Consider the following 23,042-nt stretch of genomic DNA (forward strand, 5'->3'; position numbering starts at 1 on the left):
TACCTCTCTCCTGGCATGAGGACCAGAGCTCTGGGATGCTCCAGCACTGAGGAGTTGAGCAGAGTGTGACGTAGGTCCCCATCAGGGTTAGACACCTACACAACACAAGGAGTGGGTCACCATCATCACACACTGTATTGCCTGATACTATACAGTAGCATGTCGTCTATCAGGTGAGGATATAAATATAAATCAAACAAGACTTCAATAAGATGGAGAAAAAAAGATAAATACAGTGCATTCGAAAAGTATTCAGACCCCTTGACGTTTCCCACATGTTAGGTTACAGCCTTATTCTAAAAAATGGATTAAATGGTGTTTGTTCCTCATCAAAGAAAACAAATCTACAGACAATACCCCATAATGACAAAGAAATAACAGGTTTTTCAATTTTGTTGCCAATGTATTAAAAATTAAAAACTGAAATATCACATTTACATAAGTATTCAGACCCTTTACACAGTACTTTGCTGAAGCACCTTTGGCAGCGATTACAGCCTCAAGTCTTCTTGGGTATGACGCTACAAGCTTGGTACACCTGTATTTGGGAAGATTCTCCCATTCTTCTCTGCAGATCCTCTCAAGCTCTGTCAGGTTGGATGGGGAGCTTCGCTGCACCACTATTTTCATGTCTCTCCAGAGATGTTAGATCCGGTTCAAGTCCGGGCTCTGACTGGGCCACTCAAGGACATTCAGAGACTGGTCCCGAAGCCACTCCTGCGTTGTCTTGGCTGTGTGCTTAGGGTCGTTGTCCTGTTGGCATGTGAACCTTCGCCCCAGCCTGAGGTCCTGAGCGCTCTGGAGCAGGTTTTCATCAAGGATCTCTCTGTACTTTGCTCTGCCACTGAAAAACATACCCACAGCATGATGCTGCCACCACCATGCTTCACCGTAGGCCTGATCGGTGGAGCACTGCAGAGGTTCTCCCATCTCCACAGAGGAACTCTGGAGCTCTGTCAGAGTGACCATCGGGTTCTTGGTCACCTCCCTGACCAAGGCCCTTCCCCGATTGCTCAGTTTGGCCGGGTGGCCAGCTCTAGGAAGACTCTTGGTGGTTCCAAACTTTTTCCATTTAAGAATGATGGAGGCCACTGTGTTCTTGCGGACCTTCAATGCTGCAGACTTCCCCAGATCTGTTCCCTGACACAATCCTGTCACGGAACTCTATGGACAATTCCTTCGACCTCATGGCTTGGTTTTTGCTCTGACATGCACTGTCAACTGTGGGACCTTACATAGACAGGTGTTTGTCTTTCCAAATCATGTCCAATCAATTGAATTTACCACAGGTGGACTCCAATCAAGTTGTAGAAACATCTCAAGGATGATCAATGGAAACAGGAAGCACCTGAGCTCAATTTCGAGTCTCATAGCAAAGGGTTTAAATACTTATGAAAATAAGGTATGTTTTTAATTTTTAATACATTTGCAAAAATTTCAGAAAACCTATTTTAGCTTGTCATTATGGGGTATTGTGTGTAGGATAGCTGGGGTATTGTGTTTAAAAAAAATCCATTTTAGAATAAGTCTGTAACGTAAGCAAGTGTGGAAATGGGAAGGGGTCTAAATACTTTCCGAATGCACTGTATATACACTGAACAAAAATATTAACGCAACATGTGAAGTGTTGGTCCCATTTTTCATGAGCTGAAATAAAAGATCCCAGAAATGTTCCATATACACAAAAAGATTATTACTCTAACATTTAGTGCACAAATGTGTTTACATCCCTGTTAAATCAAATCAAATTGTATGTCACATGCACCAAATACAATGTGTAGACTTTACCGTGAAATGCTTACTTATAAGCCCTTAACCAACAATGCAGTTCAAGAAATAGAGTTAAAATATTTACTAAATACACTAAAGTAAAAAACACAATAAAAAGTAACACAAAATTACGTAACAATAACAAGGCTATATACAGGGAGTACCAGTACCAAGTCATGTCTGGGGACAATGGGTAATTGAGGTACTTTGTACATGTAGGGAAACCTAGTCAGTTGTCCAACTGAATGTATTCAACTGAAATGTGTCTTCCGCATTTAACCCAACCCCTCTGAATCAGAGAGGTGTGGGGGGCTGCCTTAATCGACATCCATGTCTTCAGCGCCTGGGGAACAGTTGGTTAACTGTCTTGCTCAGGAGCAGAACGACAGATTTTTACCTTGTCAGCTCGGGGATTTGATCCAGTAACCGGCCCAACGCTCTAACCACTAGGCTATTGGTAAAGTTACTAAAGTGACTATGCATAGATAATAAACAGCGAGTAGCAGCAGTTTAAAAACAAAGAGGGGAGGTCAATGCAAATAGTTTGATTAATTGTTCCGCAGTCTTATGGCTTGGGGGTAGAAGCTGTTAAGGAGCCTTTTGGACCTAGACTTGACGCTTCGGTACAGTTTGCCGTGCAGTAGCGAGAGAACAGTCTATGACTTGGGTGACTGGAGTATTTGACAATATTTTGGGCCTTCCTCTGACACCGCCTATTAAATAGGTCCTGGATGGCAGGAAGCTTTACCTGCGGGATCATCTTAGACCAGCCACCTGGACAGTTGATGAAACTGAGGTGTATTTCTGTCTGTAATAAAGCCCTTTTGTGGGGAACAACTCATTCTGATTGGCTGTGCCTGCCTTCCCAGTGGGTGCAGCCATGGGTGGGCCTGGGAGGGTATAGGCCCACCCATGGCTGCACCCCTACCCAGTCATGTGAAATCCATAGATTTGGGCCTAATGAATGTAAGCTGATTTCCTTATATGAACTGTAACTCAGTAAAATTGTTGAAATTGTTGCATTTATATATTTGTTCAGTATATATCAAATACTGGACAAATCCCTGTTCCTCATGTTTACCTCAATCCTCTGCGCTCCGGCATCCACCCAGTAAAGCAGCCTGCTGATGGGGTCAAAGGTGAGGGCCTCCACATTCTGCAGGTCTTTCCTCACAATCACTTCCTGTCCCGTACTGCCGTTCAGACAAAGCCTCTGGAGGGGGAGAACAGGGAGGGAGTGTGTACATACTTTTCACTAATCACGATACACAATGTACTTTTGGTCTCAGAAGTGTGTACAGGATAGATTTTGTGTCTGAAATTGTACTTTATTCCCTATATAGTACACAAGCAATGTACTTATATAGAGAATAGGGTAAGTCATGGTTACATCTGAGTGCCTTCTGTGAAGGCCCTGACCTGTATGGTGTCCAGCGAGATGTCAGCCCAATAGAGGCAGTTCTGTTCGTAGTCAAAGTCCAGGGCCACGGCCTCGTGGAGACCAGAGAGGGGCAGGGCCTGGTCGGTCCCTGTGGCCAGGTCATAGCGATGGATGGAGTTCCTCACAGCGTACAGGATGAACTCATTACTCTCTAGAGAAGACCAGGGGGAAAAAACACTTAATACAATTAATTCTAATCTATAGCCATGTGAAGAGTAACTGGTAAGAAAAACGCAACAAATTGCATTTTATTTTGAATCCAGCGGTGTATACGACAGTATTTATTTTGCATACAGCAGTAATGCATGTCTAAAACAATTTCCCCTCAGGGAAATTAAAGTTCATCCAACCATATGCTTTTATGTATAAAATGTGAGTAATTTCACTTTTCATGAATTCACAAATACTTATTTGTTTATTTGCTTTTTGGATCCCTTACAACCAGTTCCAGCCACAGCAGCTATTGTCCCTGAGGTCTAACTTACGTGTGTTGTTGCTGTAGCCGATGATCTACTGCTGGGACTAACCATTCTATCTTTAACTAAATTCACCCCATAATATGTGACTAAAAGTATCTTTTGCCTCAAATTGTACAACAGAGTTTCTTTAATGTCTAGCAAAAAAGATAAAACTGTGTGGCCCATACCAAATAAACCCGTCATGACCCACGACCCAAAGGTAACATATGGAATTGTTTTAAAATAGTTATTCAATGGATCATTTAGCTATTTGACTATGATTTTTAGGCCCTTTAGGTATCCCCTGAAAATATTTCTAAATTATTTGATAAAATACTGAATTTGGCCATTACTACTATAGTCCATAGAAATGCATTGAATAACACATTTATATAAAGGCAAAAAATAAATCCTAAGGAATAATAATGTTTTGAAGTGTCTGTCCTATAAGAGATATAAGAAAGCTCAGGAAATATACATATTTTTTGGACACATTTAACCCCTTATTTTTGTTGCCACAAAACGACCTCCATATTTCCATGGGTTACCTTCAAACGAGTCCCATGATACTCGTGGGGGTCGTAGAGCAAAACGGAGAACATCCCCGTGAGAGTCTCCCCTTTCCATAATGGCATTTACAAGGTAAAGTATTTGTGAACCCAGTATATCAAGAATCTCAGAGTATCTCTCATTCATTCAGGTGTCTCTTATTCATTCATTCAGGGGTCTCTTATTCATTCATTCATTCATTCATTCAGGGGTCTCTTATTCATTCATTCATTCAGGGGTCTCTTATTCATTCATTCAGGGGTCTCTTATTCATTCAGGGGTCTCTTATTCATTCAATCATTCATTCAGGGGTCTCTTATTCATTCATTCATTCATTCATTCAAGGGGTCTCATTCATTCAGGGGTATCTTATTCATTGTGATCTAAAAGGCTAAACGTATCTAATAATGGTGTCTTAATTGAAGGAGAGGGGAGGCTTACCTCCTACAGGACATGGGAGCATCTCTCCATCCAGTCTGGCTTCTACATCCCCTCCACTACAGCTGTCCCCAGACACCTTCCTGTACCTGAGAGAGAGACACACACAAACTGGTTAACAACATGGACAGACAAACACCCACCACCCAATATCACAACAAGAGTATGTTGCCCATTACATATACACTGAGTGTACAAAACATTAAGAACACCTGCTCTGACCATGACATAGACTGACCAGTGGAAAGCTATGATTCCTTATTGATGTCACTTGTTAAATCCACTTCAATCAGAGTAGATGAAGGGGAGGAGACAGGTTAAAGACAGATTTTTAAGCCTTGAAACAACTGAGACATGGATTGTGTGTGTGTGCCATTCAGAGGGTGAGTGGGAAAGACAATAGATGTAAGTGCCTTTGAAGGGGGTATGGTAGTAGGTGCGAAGCGCAGCGGTTTGTGTCAAGAACTGCAACGCTCCTGGGTTTTTCACGCTCAACAGTTTCCTGTGTGTATCAACAATGGTCCACCACCCAAAGGACATCCAGCCAACTTGACATAAAAGGGAATCATTGGAGTCAACATAGGCCAGCATCCCTGTGGGAAGCTTTTGACACCTTGTAGAGTCCATGCCCCGACGAATTGAGGCTGTTCTGAGGGCAAAAGGAGGGTTGCAACTCAATATCAGGAAGGTGTTCTAAATGATTTGTACACTCAGTGTATGTCAAGATTTTGCTGGGACATTTCTCTCCTTATGACACTAGGTGGGGCTGTTCTACATGATAAGCGAGGGCTGTATAATAGAATGACGTCACTCCTTTCTCTTCCCCATAGCACAAAAGAAGAACAAAGACAGTTCCCCCTCATGACCACAAAGGAATCAATTTGCATAGTGGTCATATCCTATGAATCATGCTGATATTTAACAGTCATCTCCTTGCGGCAGTAAAAAAAATCATATAAGATTGAGGTGAAGACTGATACACTAGGTAATGCCATTTGTTTTTCTAAGCCATATGTGACTGTCTGTCAAGGACAAGTGTATCTCAGCCTTTATGGGTGCGTCCCAAATGGTACCCTATTCTCTTTAAAGTGCACTACTTTTGACCAGGGCCCATTTGGGACACTATGAAGTCAGCCCGAATCCCCAAAACCCTTCAGCTCAGCTAGGTCATATAATCCTGACGCATCCACATTGCAAGGCCTTGACCCTCAATGTGTGGATTCACCTTAACAACAGGAAATAGCCCATCATTATGGGAAGGGTAAAGCCTGGTTTCTGATGAAGTGACATTATGTTAATACCAAAGGGATATTGACTTACCCCGTACTGCGACGGTAGGTAGTTCCAACGGGGCATGGCACGGGAGGGGCGTAGAGGTTCCCCGAGAACTCGGGGTCGGGCAGGCACACCTGGAGGGACAGGTCCTCGCTCAGCTTGTAGCCATAGTCGCTGAGAGAGATAAAAGGAGATAGAGGAGGGTGAGAGAGAGAGGGAGACGGAGAGAGAGCGAGAGAGAGATTAGATGGGGAGAGAGAGACAGAGAGACCCAATGTTAGCCTACTTGACTATCAAACTATGAACAGATAGAGATGAGTGGAAAAAGACTGTTGCCTAATTCCAATCAACCCCTAGCCCCTTCCCTGAAAGGATAGCAGAGGTGTAAGTAAGCGAGAGACATTCCACCTAGTCCTAGTTTAACAGAAGGAAAGGTGGAGCTGTTACCTTTCTAGATCGCAGCTATCCAACCCTTTCAGATCGATATGAGGTGCCTAGGGGTAGATCGTTTTAGGGGTAGAGGCAAAGGGCGGATATGGGATTGGACACGGGCTGGGAAATGAGAGTCTCACCACTCGTAGTCCTGGCGTGTGCAGGAGCAGTTGGATACGGTGACGGGGCGGTCGAAGTCTTCACCGTTGAAGCAGGTGGCGTGGGGCGTGCGTCGCTTGTACACCATCTCACTACCCAGAAGGCAGTCGTTGCCCCGCTCGTCTGACGGGGACCAGCGCTTGTAGTCTCCCTCGGCGCACGGCACGCCTGAAGAGACAAATACACACACTTTAAATACTTGATTTGGAATTGGATCATATTCTATTACAGTAGCATGGGGACATAAGCGGACACACACAAACACACACCCCTCAGTGAGACTCTGGCCTAATAGATGGATGCTTCTTATTGGCATTGTGAAAATGGACGACAGACAGACGGAAAAGCACCCGGGCTGAGCATAATTCAGTCACTACACTTCTGCCCAGTGTAGTAATATCGTGAGAGTCCCCTCACCAAGCACGTCGCTGGCGTTGACCTGCAGGATGAGCCAGCTGTGTCTCTGGTCGGCGTAGGAGCCGAAGACGGTAAAGATGGTGCTCTTCTCCCCCGGCTCAGTCAGCAGCTGGTAGACATACACCTCCCTGTCAGAGAAACGGAAGTCTGTCCACGTCTCCCCCTCATTGGTACTGAACCTGAGACACAGAGAGACAGTAGGTAAGTAGCCTTTAATTTGTATTTTTCTTTATTTAACCTTTATTTAACTAGGCAAGTCAGTTAAGAACAAATTTTTATTTACAATGACGGCCTACCGGGGAACAGTGGGTTAACTGCCTTGTTCAGGGGCAGAATGGCATATTTCTACCTTGTCAGCTCGGGATTCGATTCAGCAACCTTTCGGTTACTGGCCCAACACTCTAACCACTAGGCTTTCTGCCGCCTTGTCCGAGTCAGAATGGCCCATAGGGCAAATCTACTGATTCTGTAGCGTGAGGCAGCAAGTACACCACCTGAACAGGATGCTAGTCTATAGCAGGGCCAACAGAGACAGTATGGAGATCAACATTAGCGTGGTTACAATATTTATACCCGTTTTACACTACTGAGCCAAGCCAAGCTGTAGTGCATTGGCCTGGTTACATATCCCACTGTACTGTAGTAGCTGGAACCGAGCTGGAAAGGACAAATGTGAAAATAATATTTCCGAGCCAGCATAGTACTGATTGGGTTGGCAGTGACACAGTGGGTTGAAAAGGGTACAATTCATTGAACCTTTATTTGAGGAGGTAAGCAGACTGAAAGTCAACGCCTCAGGGCAGAGCTGCGGTGGGGAGTAGAGGGGTGTAATGAGGGGGTGATACACAGCACACTGTGTTGTTCTAACAATGGAGATATGGGTGTTATTTAGGACAGTTGTGAGACTCACTTGAGGTGTGTGGTGGAGCCCCCCTGGGCGATGGCCATGAGGATGCCCCCGTGGTCACCCCACGTGTAGAAGTGAGGACCGGTCAGCGCCTTGAGAAGGGGAAATGTGAAGAACACTCATTAAAGCCACAGTCTAAGATTGCTGGTCAATTGATATAGCTACCATAATAAGACTAGTACAACTGTCAGGCCGTATTATTACCAAAAATATTTTGGTCGTCAAGACACTTAAATGAGGTAATACTATGTTCAGATTAAAAGTAGGTTAAAAAAATAAATAATTAAAAGTCTAATACTGCTCTCGTGGAATGTCACACCATATGCATCAAGAGCATGTGAAAATGTTCCGGGTGCTTCTGCTCCATTGTTTATGTCTTAGAGGGCTCCCCAGTCTTGGAATTGCACTCACGTCTTACAGAATGTGGCTTTAAATAACTGCAGCACCATGTTTGTGGTTGATTAATAATATACTGTGGAGGAAAGTGTCCTACGCTGGGCATTCAGCATTGTGGCTAAGCGCCCCACAGAAACCCTCTGGTATGATTAGGTAGCAGAGGCAGGAAACATCCAACAATAACCAATGTCATGATTTATAGCTCATCATGTGAATAGTTACATTTATGGCGCACACACACTCACACACATGCACACACACACACACACACACACATACATACATACATACACAAACAAGGCACACACAGACACTGACCTCTCTCCATCTGGCCCCAGCACTGCTGGACACATACACGTTGGGCTTGTTGGCCAGGTTCTTGCCCACAGAGCCTGCAGAGGAGACAGACACAGGATGCATCAGTGGAACGGCTGTGTGAGAGGAGGTGACGAATTAAACAATTCACACAGAGGGGATTCAGGTGGTCTCCAGTCCCAGCAGTATCCCAGGCTGTCTTCCAAATAGCACCCTATTCCCTACATAGTGCACTGCTTTTGACCCCCTATGGGCCCTGGTAAAAAGTAGTGCACTAGATGCATAGGGAATAGGGTGCCGTGTAATTTGGAACGCAGCCAAGCACAGTGGCCAGCCCGGAGCACACAAAGCCGACAACAGAGGAAAAGTAGCTCACTATGCAGGGAACAGGGTGCCATTTGAGACGCAGCCATAGCGAAAGGGGCTACTGTAGCATATAGCTGGGCGGCACTATATAGGGATAGATTCCCTCCAGGGTTGTTAAGCAGATGCTTGAGATCAAGGAACAGGCCTATGTTCAGAAAAGTTCGACCAAACTCCATGCCGCAGCCTACGCTCCAGTATGCTTTATTGTCAACATCAATACTCCTTACCATGTGCTGAACCTATAAGAATGGTTCAAATCAGTCTGTAGTCATTCTAGGGGGGAAGGCCCCAACGAGTGTAACGTCATATATCTATTTATCCTATGTGGATGTGGACTACCATGATGCACCTAACGGTGTGGCGTTAGGTCTTTTATGTAGTTGTGTACGGCTCTCTCTGTGTGTCTGACACTCATCCTGAGAGCTGGTTAATGAAGCCACCGTTCTCCTCCCCTGCACCACCGCTAATGACTGTTGTTCTTGGAGGCCATATCAACGGTGCTTTACAAATTAAGAAATGTCACAGGAACAAGTCACAAAACAAAACGCTTCGGTGGAAATGTTCCCCCTGATAGGCCGTGTGGGGATGCTGGTCGTGTGTGGCTGGCTGGGTCCACACAAAGAGAGAGACGGTCTGTGTCTGTGTGTGGCTGGCTGGGTCCACACAAAGAGAGAGACGGTCTGTGTCTGTGTGTGGCTGGCTGGGTCCACACAAAGAGAGAGACGGTCTGTGTCTGTGTGTGGCTGGCTGGGTCCACACAAAGAGAGAGACGGTCTGTGTCTGTGTGTGGCTGGCTGGGTCCACACAAAGAGAGAGACGGTCTGTGTCTGTGTGTCGCTGGCTGGGTCCACACAAAGAGAGAGACGGTCTGTGTCTGTGTGTGGCTGGCTGGGTCCACACAAAGAGAGAGACGGTCTGTGTCTGTGTGTGGCTGGCTGGGTCCACACAAAGAGAGAGACGGTCTGTGTCTGTGTGTGGCTGGCTGGGTCCACACAAAGAGAGAGACGGTCTGTGTCTGTGTGTGGCTGGCTGGGTCCACACAAAGAGAGAGACGGTCTGTGTCTGTGTGTGGCTGGCTGGGTCCACACAAAGAGAGAGACGGTCTGTGTCTGTGTGTGGCTGGCTGGGTCCACACAAAGAGAGAGACGGTCTGTGTCTGTGTGTGGCTGGCTGGGTCCACACAAAGAGAGACGGTCTGTGTCTGTGTGTGGCTGGCTGGGTCCACACAAAGAGAGAGACGGTCTGTGTCTGTGTGTGGCTGGCTGGGTCCACACAAAGAGAGAGACGGTCTGTGTCTGTGTGTGGCTGGCTGGGTCCACACAAAGAGAGAGACGGTCTGTGTCTGTGTGTGTCTGGCTGGGTCCACACAAAGAGAGAGACGGTCTGTGTCTGTGTGTGGCTGGCTGGGTCCACACAAAGAGAGAGACGGTCTGTGTCTGTGTGTATCTGGCTGGGTCCACACAAAGAGAGAGACGGTCTGTGTCTGTGTGTGTCTGGCTGGGTCCACACAAAGAGAGAGACGGTCTGTGTCTGTGTGTGGCTGGCTGGGTCCACACAAAGAGAGAGACGGTCTGTGTCTGTGTGTGGCTGGCTGGGTCCACACAAAGAGAGAGACGGTCTGTGTCTGTGTGTGTCTCCGCTGGGTGAGGCAGAAGTAATTAGCGCATCTGTGTGTAAGCGATAACACGGACGAGAAGGGCATAGTGTCTCCTCAGCTCTCCTCTCTGCACTTCTCCCCGTGGGAGTTATCACCTAATCATTTCGTTAGGTTTAGTAGCTCGCAGGGTGTAGAGGCCTCCTCCTCCTTCCAGACACAGCACAGCTACAAAGAAAATCTATGTACTCCGCCAAGCAGGCAGAGCCGGTAGAGACACTTTCAGTGGTTTAAACACAATGGATGTGTCCAACTGCTCCTAGTTTAGCCCCGGTCAAAACCTATTGCTCTGACCTGAGTACACGCAGTTACTAACACGCATGCACACATTCCCATACCATGAACGCACGCACTCAGGGAAATTCAAACACGCACGCGCACAGACACGCTGTAAATAAGAATTTGCTCTCAACTGAATTGCCTGAATGAATAATGGTTAAATAAATGAATAAACAGACGCAGACAAACGAGCAGGAAGGAGAGACTCCGCAGCTTCTCTAGGCACTCTAATTTCCTGTGTGATTGACTGATGGAGGAAATGGTCCTCTCTATCAGATTACGCAATAGCAGAAGTTGCGCCACCATAAGGAAAGTCATGTGTTCGCCAGAGAAATAGTAATTCTGTGGCCTGGCTGGTCGAGTGGTAACGCCGAAGCCCTCTGGCACACGTTGTCAGTACCTGTATGGGTTCCCTATGACACAACCTTTCTCTTTCTTTCCCCACTGTCATCCTCTCTCGCTCTATCTGTTCAATGAAATCAGAAAATATCTGAGAAAAAAATATATATATATATATTTTTTTTAATAAATAGTGATTGTAGTTGTATGATGCTAGCCTCCCCACCTGTGGCCATGATGAGCCCTGGCGCTGACTCCTTGGACAGAATGGGCATCCTACGCAGCTGAATGTTGAGAAGCTGGCTCCAGCGCTGGGCCAGGTGGAGGGAGCAGCCCTTGGAGAGCTACGGAGAGGAAGGGACAGGATGGGGATAGAGGGAGAGGATGAGGATAGAGGGAGAGGGATAGAGGGAGAGTTAGAGGGAGAGGATGAGGGATAGAGGGAGAGGATGAGGGATAGAGGGAGAGGATAGGGATAGAGGGAGAGGATAGAGGGAGAGGATGAGGGAGAGGATGAGGGATAGAGGGAGAGGATGAGGGATAGAGGGAGAGGATTGGGATAGAGGGAGAGGATGAGGGATAGAGGGAGAGGATGGGGATAGAGGGAGAGGATAGAGGGATAGAGGGAGAGGATGAGGGATAGAGGGAGAGGATGAGGAATAGAGGGAGAGGATGAGGGATAGAGGGAGAGGATGAGGGATAGAGGGAGAGGATGGGGGATAGATGGGGGATAGAGGGAGAGGATGGGGGGATAGAGGGAGAGGATGGGGGGATAGAGGGAGAGGATGGGGGGATAGAGGGAGAGGATGGGGGGATAGAGGGAGAGGATGAGGGATAGAGGGAGAGGATGGGGGGATAGAGGGAGAGGATGGGGGGATAGATTGGGGTTAGAGGGAGAGGATGGGGGGATAGAGGGAGAGGATGAGGAATAGAGGAAGAGGATGGGGAAAGAGGGAGAAGATGAGTGATAGAGGGAGAGGATGAGGTAGAGGGTGGGGGATCGAGGGAGAGGGTGGGGGATCGAGGGAGAGGATGAGGGGATAGAGGGAAAGGGAGAGGATGAGGGATAGAGTGAGAGGATGGGGGGATAGTGGAAAGAGGAAGAGGATGGGGGATAGAGGGAGAAGATGGGGATAGAGGGAGAGGATGGGGGATAGAGGGAGAGGATGGGGATAGAGGGAGAGGGGATAGAGGGAGAGGGAGAGGTGATAGAGGGAGAGGGAGAGGTGATAGAGGGAGAGGATGGGGGATAGAGTGAGAGGATGGGGGATAGAGGGAGAGGGAGAGGTGATAGAGGGAGAGGGGGGAGAGGGAGAGGATATAGGGAGAGGGATAGAGGGAGAGGGAGAGGTGATAGAGGGAGAGGGGGGAGAGGGGGAGGATGAGGGGATATGGGGAGAGGGTGGGGATAGAGGGAGAGGGTGGGGGATAGAGGGAGAGGGTGGGGGATAGAGGGAGAGGGTGGGGGATAGAGGGATAGGATGGGGGATAGAGGGATAGGATGGGGGATAGAGGATGAAGGGATAGAGTGAGAGGGTGGGGGATAGAGGGAGAGGGTGGGGGATAGAGGGATAGGATGGGGGATAGAGGGATAGGATGGGGGATAGAGGATGAGGGGATAGAGGGAGAGGATGAGGGGATAGAGGGATAGGATGGGGGATAGAGGATGAGGGGATAGAGGGAGAGGATGAGGGGATAGAGGGAGAGGATGGGGGGATAGAGAGGATGGGGGATAGAGGGATAGGATGGGGGATAGAGGATGAGGGGATAGAGGGAGAGGATGAGGGGATAGAGGGAGAGGATGAGGGATAGAGGGGGAGTGTTGGGGATAGAGTGAGAGGATGGGGGATAGAGGGAGAGGATGAGGGGATAGAGGGAGAGGATGAGGGATAGAGGGGGAGTGTTGGGGATAGAGTGAGAGGATGGGGGATAGAGGGAGAGGATGGGGGATAGAGGGAGAGAGGGAAATGATGGGGATAGAGGGAGGGGGTGGGGGATAGAGGGAAAGGATGAGGGGATAGAGGGAGAGGATGAGGGATAGAGGGGGAGTGTTGGGGATAGAGGGAGAGGATGGGGGATAGAGGGAGAGAGGGAAATGATGGGGATAGAGGGAGGGGGTGGGGGATAGAGGGGGGGGTTGGGGGATAGAGGGATAGGATGGGGGGGTAGAGGGAGAGAGGGAGATGATGGGGATAGAGGGAGAGGGTGGGGGGGTAGAGGGAGATGATGGGGATAGAGGGAGAGGGTGGGGGGGTAGAGGGAGAGAGGGAGATGATGGGGATAGAGGGAGAGGGAGAGGATGGGGATAGAGGGAGAGAGGGAGATGGGGATAGAGGGAGAGAGGGAGAGGATGGGGATAGAGGGAGAGAGGGAGAGGATGGGGGATAGAGGGAGAGGATGGGGGATAGAGGGAGAGGATGGGGGATAGAGGGAGAGGATGGGGGAGAGGGAGAGGATGGGGGATAGAGGGAGAGGATGAGGGGATAGAGTGAGAGGATGGGGGATAGAGGGAGAGGATGAGGGGATAGAGTGAGAGGATGGGGGATAGTGGATAAAGGGAGAGGATGGGGGGATAGGGGATAGAGGGAGAGGATGGGGGGATAGTGGATAAAGGGAGAGGATGGGGGATAGGGGATAGAGGGAGAGGATGGGGGGATAGGGGATAGAGGGATAGAGGGAGAGGATGGGGGATAGAGGGAGAGGGTGGGGGATAGAGGGAGAAGATGGGGATAGAGAGAGGGAGAGAAGGAGACGATGGGGGATAGAGGGAGAGGATGGGGGACAGAGGGAGAGGATGAGGGATAGAGTGAGAGGATGGGGGGATAGTGGATAGAGGGAGAGGATGGGGGATAGAGGGAGAGGATGGGGGATAGAGGGAGAGGGAGAAGATGGGGGATAGAGGGAGGGAGAGAAGGAGAGGATGGGGGATAGAGGGAGAGGATGGGGGGATAGTGGATAGAGGGAGAGGATAGGGGATAGAGGGAGAGGGTGGGGGATAGGGGATAGAGGGATAGAGGGAGATTGTGGGGGGATAGGGGATAGAGGGAGAGGGTGGGGGGATAGTGGATAGAGGGAGAGGATCGGGGGATAGTGGATAGAGGGATAGAGGGAGAGGATGGGGATAGAGGGAGAGGATGGGGGATAGATAAATACCCGGGGGTATAGAAGAGCGATGGATGGAGGGAGGATTAGAGAGGAGGGGAGAATGGAGGGAGGGATGGAGAGGGGAGATTGGAGGGAGGGATGGAGAGGCGTTGTGGAGGGAGAGATGGAGAGGCGTTGTGGAGGGAGGGATGGAGAGGCGTTGTGGAGGGAGAGATGGAGAGGGGAGATTGGAGGGAGAGATGGAGAGGCGTTGTGGAGGGAGGGATGGAGAGGCGTTGTGGAGGGAGAGATGGAGAGGCGTTGTGGAGGGAGAGATGGAGTGAGAGAGAGAAGTGTTAGGTCAGTGGAGACAACAATCACTGACAAAATCCTCAATAAATAACTCAAAAATATAATACTATTTCCTAAGAAGTGAAGCTACATTTAAAATATAGTAATTTAGACCCTCTTATCCAGAGCGTATTACAGTCGTGAGTGCATACATTTCCGTGCAAGGGACACGACCACTTTCTAAAACCAAACAAAACACAACTGTTTACACCCAAACCCACTTCCCCTTTAGAATGCAAACACACACTGTGTGGCCTCATGGCTGTTGTTCCTAATCCCTAATGTAGGTTCATATTACCCAACCCCCAATCCGTTCCTCAAAGGACTCAGAGACTCAATGACAGCATAAAACACAAAAGGGCAACTTCCTGCTTACAGACATCAACAACAGAATTCAATTCTGCTAAGACTGCTGCTTTATTGGCTCTTCCCAACTCCCCCCCCCCCCTTCAGGCATGCCTACATTAACAAGAGCTAACAGTGGGAGTCTTGGGCAGATCTTAATTAGGGCCGGGACGATGCCAATATCATAACACTCGCTAGTATCGCGGAAAGGAAACAAAACACAAAGCAGATTTCAATTCTTTAGGAAAACAGCCCTAATGTTGGAAACAGACATCATTATGTTGTCATCCAGAGTCACCTGTATTTATTTTCTAAGCTATTGCACCTAATATTTTACATACAGCAGGTTTTTAAAGTACCAAAGAGTTTGGTCTGCCTCGTGTTTTCATTTTTGCCACGGAACAAATAATGCGATCCTGGTATCGTCACAGCCCTAATCTTAATCCTGTTGTTGATGTCCGTAAGCAGGATGTCGCCCTGATGTGTATGATGTCCTATTGCTGAAGCTGACAGCAGTATCCTGTATCAGTGGTTAGGGGAAACCCACCGGGGTGTAGGTGGACGTTTTCTCTAACCACTGATACAGGGTCAGATGTTATTGTAACAGCTAGCTAGCTACCTGGCAGTCCAGTGTTCCTCCCAGGCTGTCGGCAGAGGGGGCCAGCAGCAGTTCCCAGGTGCCCCCCTTGTCGAAGGTGATTACAGAGCGCATGTTGTCCTCGCTGAGTGAGCCGTTGATGAGTGTGGCCACGAAGACGCCGCGCAGACCCTCCACGCGGTGCAGGTCAGCAAAGGGCTCGCTGGCAAAGTACCTGGGATGAACACACACACACACACACACACACACACACACACACACACACACACACACACACACACACACACACACACACACACACACACACACACACAGGCGGAGGTACACAAACACAGACAGATGCACACACACACGATTAGTATAAAAAACAACACAGTATCACATTCAGTGTATCTTGTGGCTATGTTGGCCAAAGGAAACACATGGTCTGGTCTGCTCGTGTCGCGAGGTGGACTCACTATCAAGAAGCAATCAAGCTGCTCTCACCACACATCTCCTGGCAGCTGGAGACGTGTTGGGAACGCAGTCATTTGAATAATTACAGGCCCTGGACGCACTACGCTACACCGCAGCGCCATGACAACAGGGACTCAAACATTCAAGATCCTGGTCACTGGGATGTAAACACACGCAAAGGCCCTGCTGTTGTTTACCAACACGGAGGAGAGGACAGCCACTCAAGCTGACTCATCGTGGTCACGAGGAATGCACACCAGGAGTCCCCCAGCTCTGGAATTATCAGATGTAACTCTGGTAGAACAGCCTCCTCTCATCTCTCCTTCAAAATAAATCAAGTTGGGTGGGTGCGCTTGATCAAAGTGGGTATACTTGATCAAAGTGGGTATACTTGATCAAAGGGCGTGTGTATTTGATCAAGGAAGGTTTGGTTGATCAACGTGAGTTCTGTTACGTTTGTTCCGAGCAAGACACTACATATCTCAGAAGGTAGCCTACTAATTAGGCTGCCTTAACTGTGAGTCACTTCAACATATTTTAGACTTGGGTTCAAATGCTTTGGCCGATTGATTGTGCCTGCCTGGAGTGTCACATGGGCAGGGTTTGCACTTTTGGGACTTTTCTTTTGATTGTGTTGTGTCATTTAAGCTCAATCAAGGGCAGCTTAACTATTTGAAAGATACCAATACTATCTGAACCCAGGTCTTGCATCCAGAATACTGTTGTTTCCAAATCTATTCCTGGGGGACACACCAAAGTGGTGCACATTTTGGTTCTAGCCCAGCACTAACACGCCACTAATCATGGTGATAAGTCGATTAGCAGAATCTAATGGGTTAGTGCTGGGCTGGAACAAAAATGTGCAACCCATGATTAGTTAATAGATCAAACAGGTGGGTTAGCGCTGGGCCGGCCTGAAACAAAAATGTGCAATCCAAGATTGGTTGACTAGGAACACCAAGCCAACCTGATGAGGGTGTGGCTGCCTGAACCCTCTGGGCTGTAGTATAGCACATTCTCCAGGGACAGGGAGAAGGACAGGCCCTGCGTGTCTGAGATGTACAGGTGGGTGACGTTGTTGACGTGGTTGACGCAAACAAACACCTGGTCCTCCGAAGCGTCAGCGATGTAGTACTCCTGCAGGAGAAGAAGAGAGACGTTGGGCAGTTTTCCTTATTTGTGTAGGGCATTATTAAGAAAAATAGGGATAATTCTCTCACAACTAAAAGCTGATGATTAGAATTCAACTTTTATTAGACAAAAACATGTACATTTGTAAGATAAATAGTGTCATGGAATTGGCAGCTTTTTACTGTGAGTGAAGTATCTAGGCTTACAGTATTTTCTGTGATTGGTCTTGTGATTTCTGACTCATGTTGAGCTGTCAACTACATATTAGCTACATAGTATAGCATTTCCTTACAAATACATTTCCCCAGTTTCATCAACGATACAGAGACAGGTTTGTTCTCTGGACTAGGAGTCTACTGGGAGCCACAGAGAGGATATTCTGGTGTGGCGAAGCAGGCCTGGAGACTCACTGTGATTGGGTGGCGGGTCATGAACTGGGCGGCTTTCATTGGCTGGCGGTTGTAGGATACCCACAGCTGGACAGACGACGGTTCATGGCTCCCCAACAAAGTCTGGAACCAACAGATGTACAATTAATAAATCAATCAATCAATACGAAACACAGAGCCATGGAGACGGCTTAATGCCTACCTCATAATTACGAACAATGTGACTTAGTTATTATAGAATTTGCTAAGGATGTGGACGTTTAGGTTACACCTTTGAAGAATGAAAAAAGCTACGTTTACCTATTCACGAAGTGGGTGTGGGAATTTCCACGTGAAGTTGATAAACATTAGCAAAAAGGGCACTGACCAATGTCAGCGTAGCTAGCTAGCATGCTAAACTTATCTGGCTAGCTAATGTTCTGTTGCCATTTTTCTTTTACTAGGCCTATTCCGTATTCAAAAGATTAGCCAGCTATGGCTTGTTTGGAGCTGGATTTGTCATAGTGCATTCGGAAAGTATTCCGACCCTTTGACTTTTTCCACAATTTGTTACGTTACAGCCTTATTCTAAATTATATTACATAGTTTTTCCCCCTCATCAATCTACACACAATACCCCATAATGACAAAGCAAAAACTGTTTATTTTTTTTGCAATATCACAATTACATAAGTATTCAGACCCTTTACTCAGTACTTTGTTGAAGCACGTTTGCCAGTGATTACAGCCTCAAGTCTTCTTGGGTATGACGCTACAAGCTTGGCACACCTGTATTTGAGGATGTTATCCCATTATTCTGTGCAGATCCTCTCAAGCTCTGTCAGGTTGGATGGGGAGCGTCGCTGAAGAGCTATTTTCAGGTCTCTCCAGAGATGTTTGATCGGGGTCATGTCTGAAGGAAATCTGGCACCATCCCTACGGTGAAGCATGGTGGTGGCAGCATCATGTTGTGGGGATATTTTTCAGCGGCAGGGACTGGGAGACAAGTCAGGATCGAGGGAAAGATGAATGGAGCAAAGTACAGTGAGCTCCTTGATGAAAACCTGCTCCAGAGCACTCAGGATCTCAGACGGGGGCAAAGGTTCACCTTCCAACAGGACAATGACCCTAAGCACACAACCAAGACAACGCAGGAGTGGCTTCGGGACAAATCTCTGAATGTCCTTGAGTGGCCCAGCCAGAGCCCGGACTTGAACCGGATCTAACATCTCTGGAGAGACCTGAAAATAGCTGTGCAGCGACGCTCCCCATCCAACCTGACAGAGCTTGAGAGGATCTGGAGAGAAGAATGGGAAAAACTCCCCAAATATAGGTGTGCCAAGCTTGTAGCATCATCCCCAAAAAGACATGAGGCTGTAATCGCTGCCGAAGGTGCTTCAACCATGTACTGAGTAAAGGGTCTGAATACTTATGTAAATGTTATATTTCATTTTTTTATTATCATTATAGATTTGCAACAAAAAATGTTCTACCTATTTTTTCTTTGTCATTATGGGGTTTTGTGTGTAGATTGATAACAAAAAAAATGATTTAATCAATTTTAGAATAAGGCTGTAACGTAACAAAATGTGGAAAATGTCAAGGGGTCTGAATACTTTCTGAATGCACTGTATGTCATGTATGTACATGAATCATACATGTACTTTGACTAAAACTATGACTTATTAACTTTAATCATAGTGCAACATTATGGGTAATATTTGGCCATCGCATTTCAGCTCAAAAAAATGGATTTCTTCCGATGTGGTCTGTGGGCGTTTAAAGACTCAAGTGATTAATCTATACGTACTGTCGGGCAGATTGTAAACTCAGTGGGCCAATGAGAACAATCAAAGGCCAAATCTCATTGTTATGACAGCGAGACCACTTTGTTCAAGGAAGGAGAAGGGGGTGTAATCTTTAATGAATTACAAGCAGGAAGACCAAAGTGCCGGGACTTGCCGCCTGTCGTCCTCCGGAACCCCAGAGAGACCTGAGACACTGGCTGCCTCCCAAATGGCTCCCTATTCCCTGCTAAGTGCACTACCTTTGACCAGAAACCATTGGAGCCTGGTCAAATGTAGTGCACTATATTGGGAATAGGGTTCCATTTGAGCCGCATTTTGTGATGTGTCTCCTCTTACGTGTCAGTCTGGCAACATAGGCACCCTGTGATCTGCCTCCCAGGGATTGGCTAGGCTCACATCAGCAGAATTGGGACGACTAACTGACTGTCTGGCCTTCCCATAACAACTATAATATGAATATTCTCTTCATTAAAAGCTTCAGGCAATAAATGTCTAGATAGGCCGAATACACAGCCTAATATGATTCTATTTGTAGTTATTGAAAAACGCACACACACACACACACCGATTTCACACACCGATCTCTGTCGGCGCAACTTCCGGCGCCGACAGAGATGGCCGCCTCGCTTCGCGTTCCTAGGAAACTATGCAGTATTTAGTTTTTTTACGTGTTATTTCTTACATTGGTACCCCAGGTAATCTTAGGTTTTATTACATACAGTCGGGAGGAACTACTGAATATAAGAGCAACATCAACTCACCATCATTACCATCATTACGACCAGGAATATGACTCTCCCGAAGCGGATCCTGTGTTTCCCTTCCACCCAGTACAATGGATCGGATCCCAGCCGGCGACACTAAACAACGATGCCGTAAAAGGGGCAAACGAAGCGGTCTTCTGGTCAGGCTCTGGAGACGGGCACATCGCGCTCCACTCCCTAGCATACTACTCGCCAATGTCCAGTCTCTTGACAACAAGGTTGATGAAATCCGAGCAAGGGTAGCATTCCAGAGAGACATCAGAGACTGTAACGTTCTTTGCTTCACGGAAACATGGCTCACTCGAGAGACGCTAACGGAGTCGGTGCAGCCAGCTGGTTTCTTCACGCATCGCGCCGACAGAAACAAGCATCTTTCTGGTAAGAAAAGGGGCGGGGGATATGCCTTATGATTAACGAGACGTGGTGTGATCATAACAACATACAGGAACTCAAGCCATTCTGTTCACCTGACTTAGAATTCCTCACAATCAAATGTCGACCGCATTATCTACCAAGGGAATTCTCTTCGATTATAATCACAGCCGTATATATTCCCCCCCAAGCAGACACATCGATGGCCCTGAACGAACTTTATCTGACTCTATGTAAACTGGAAACCACACATCCTGAGGCTGCATTCATTGTAGCCAGGGATTTTAACAAGGTTAATCTGAAAACAAAACTCCCTAAATTCTATCAGCATTGTGCTACATCGATTGTGCTACCAGGGCTGGTAAAACCCTGGATCATTGTTATTCTAACTTCCGCGACGCATATAAAGCCCTCCCCCGCACTCCTTTCGGAAAAGCTCACCACGACTCCATTTTGTTGCTTCCAGCCTACAAACAGAAACTAAAACAAGAAGCTCCCGCGCTCAGGTCTGTTCAACGCTGGTGCGACCAATCTGATTCCACGCTTCAAGACTGCTTCGATCACGTGGATTGGGATATGTTCCGCACTGCGTCCAACAACAACATTGACGAATACGCTGATTCGGTGAGCGAGTTCATTAGAAAATGCATCGGCGACATTATACCCACAGCAACGATTAAAACATTCCCAAACCAGAAACCGTGGATTGATGGCAGAATTCGCGCGAAAATGAAAGCGCGAACAACTGCTTTTAACCAGGGCAAGGTGACCGGAAACATGACCGAATACAAACAGTGTAGCTATTCCCTCCGCAAGTCAATCAAACAAGCTAAGTGCCAGTATAGAGACAAAGTAGAGTCGCAATTCAACAGCTCAGACACAAGAGGTATGTGGCAGGGTCTACAGTCAATCACGGATTACAAGAAGAAAACCAGCCCCGTCGCGGACCAGGATGTCTTGCTCCCACACAGACTAAATAACTTTTTTGCTCGCTTTGAGGACAATACAGTGCCACTGACACAGCCCGCTACCAAAACCTGCTGGCTCTCCTTCACTGCAGCCGAGGTGAGTAAAACATTTAAACGTGTTAACCCTCGCAAGGCTGCAGGCCCAGGCTGCAGGCCCAGACGGCATTCCCAGCCGCGTCCTCAGAGCATGCGCAGACCAGCTGGCTGGTGTGTTTACGGACATATTCAATCAATCCTTATCCCAGTCTGCTGTTCCCACATGCTTCAAGAGGGCCACCATTGTTCCTGTTCCCAAGAAAGCTAAGGTAACTGAGCTAAACGACTACCGCCCCGTAGCACTCACTTCCGTCATCATGAAGTGCTTTGAGAGACTAGTCAAGGACCATATCACCTCCACCCTACCTGACACCCTAGACCCACTCCAATTTGCTTACCGGCCCAATAGGTCCACAGACGACGCAATCGCAACCACACTGCACACTGCCCTAACCCATCTGAACAAGAGGAATACCTATGTGAGAATGCTGTTCATCGACTACAGCTCAGCATTTAACACCATAGTAGCCTCCAAACTCGTCATCAAGCTCGAGACCCTGGGTCTCGACCCCGCCCTGTGCAACTGGGTACTGGACTTCCTGACGGGCCGCCCCCAGGTGGTGAGGGTAGGTAACAACATCTCCACACCACTGATCCTCAACACTGGGGCCCCACAAGGGTGCGTTCTGAGCCCTCTCCTGTACTCCCTGTTCACCCACGACTGCGTGGCAATGCACGCCTCCAACTCAATCATCAAGTTTGCAGACGACACTACAGTGGTAGGCTTGATTACCAACAACGACGAGACGGCCTACGGAGGTGAGGGCCCTCGGAGTGTGGTGTCAGGAAAATAACCTCACACTCAACGTCAACAAAACAAAGGAGATGATTGTGGACTTCAGGAAACAGCAGAGGGAGCACCCCCCTATCCACATCGACGGGACAGTAGTGGAGAGGGTAGTAAGTTTTAAGTTCCTCGGCGTACACATCACGGACAAACTGAATTGGTCCACCCACACAGACAGCGTTGTGAAGAAGGCTGAAGAAATTCGGCTTGTCAACAAAAGCACTCACAAACTTCTACAGATGCACAATGGAGAGCATCCTGTCGGGCTGTATCACCGCCTGGTACGGCAACTGCTCCGCCCACAACCGTAAGGCTCTCCAGAGGATAGTGAGGTCTGCACAACGCATCACCGGGGGCAAACTACCTGCCCTCCAGGACAACTACACCACCCGAGCCACTGCCTGTTCACCCCGCTATCATCCAGAAGGCGAGGTCAGTACAGGTGCATCAAAGCAGGGAACGAGAGACTGAAAAACAGCTTCTATCTCAAGGCCATCAGACTGTTAAACAGCCACCACTAACATTTAGTGGCTGCTGCCAACATACTGACTCAACTCCAGCCACTTTAATAATGGGAATTGATGAAAATGTATGTAAAAATGTATCACTAGCCACTTTAAACAATGCCACTTAATATAATGTTTACAAACACTACATTACTCATCTCATATGTATATGTATATACTGTACTCTATATCATCTACTGCATCTTGATGTAA

At 47.7% G+C, this 23,042-nt stretch overlaps 1 protein-coding gene across 2 annotated transcripts in view; it reads right to left on the reverse strand.

Annotated features, from left to right (window-relative positions):
* The window catches only part of LOC139548571 (sortilin-related receptor-like), a 75,354-nt gene that overhangs the window by 17,392 nt on the left and 34,920 nt on the right, over positions 1-23,042 (reverse strand). For both annotated transcript variants that reach the window (XM_071358322.1, XM_071358323.1), the window contains exons 7-19: positions 17,571-17,672; positions 16,997-17,166; positions 15,595-15,787; positions 11,422-11,539; positions 8,561-8,634; positions 7,850-7,938; positions 6,940-7,118; positions 6,504-6,690; positions 5,977-6,105; positions 4,660-4,745; positions 3,190-3,362; positions 2,852-2,983; positions 4-95 (exon numbers count right to left, since the gene is read on the reverse strand). In XM_071358322.1, coding sequence (XP_071214423.1) covers positions 4-95; positions 2,852-2,983; positions 3,190-3,362; positions 4,660-4,745; positions 5,977-6,105; positions 6,504-6,690; positions 6,940-7,118; positions 7,850-7,938; positions 8,561-8,634; positions 11,422-11,539; positions 15,595-15,787; positions 16,997-17,166; positions 17,571-17,672 — 1,724 coding nt within the window. The remainder of the gene's footprint in view (positions 1-3; positions 96-2,851; positions 2,984-3,189; positions 3,363-4,659; positions 4,746-5,976; positions 6,106-6,503; positions 6,691-6,939; positions 7,119-7,849; positions 7,939-8,560; positions 8,635-11,421; positions 11,540-15,594; positions 15,788-16,996; positions 17,167-17,570; positions 17,673-23,042) is intronic.

Source organism: Salvelinus alpinus, chromosome 21, assembly GCF_045679555.1.
Source record: "Salvelinus alpinus chromosome 21, SLU_Salpinus.1, whole genome shotgun sequence".
NCBI lineage: Eukaryota > Metazoa > Chordata > Actinopteri > Salmoniformes > Salmonidae > Salvelinus > Salvelinus alpinus.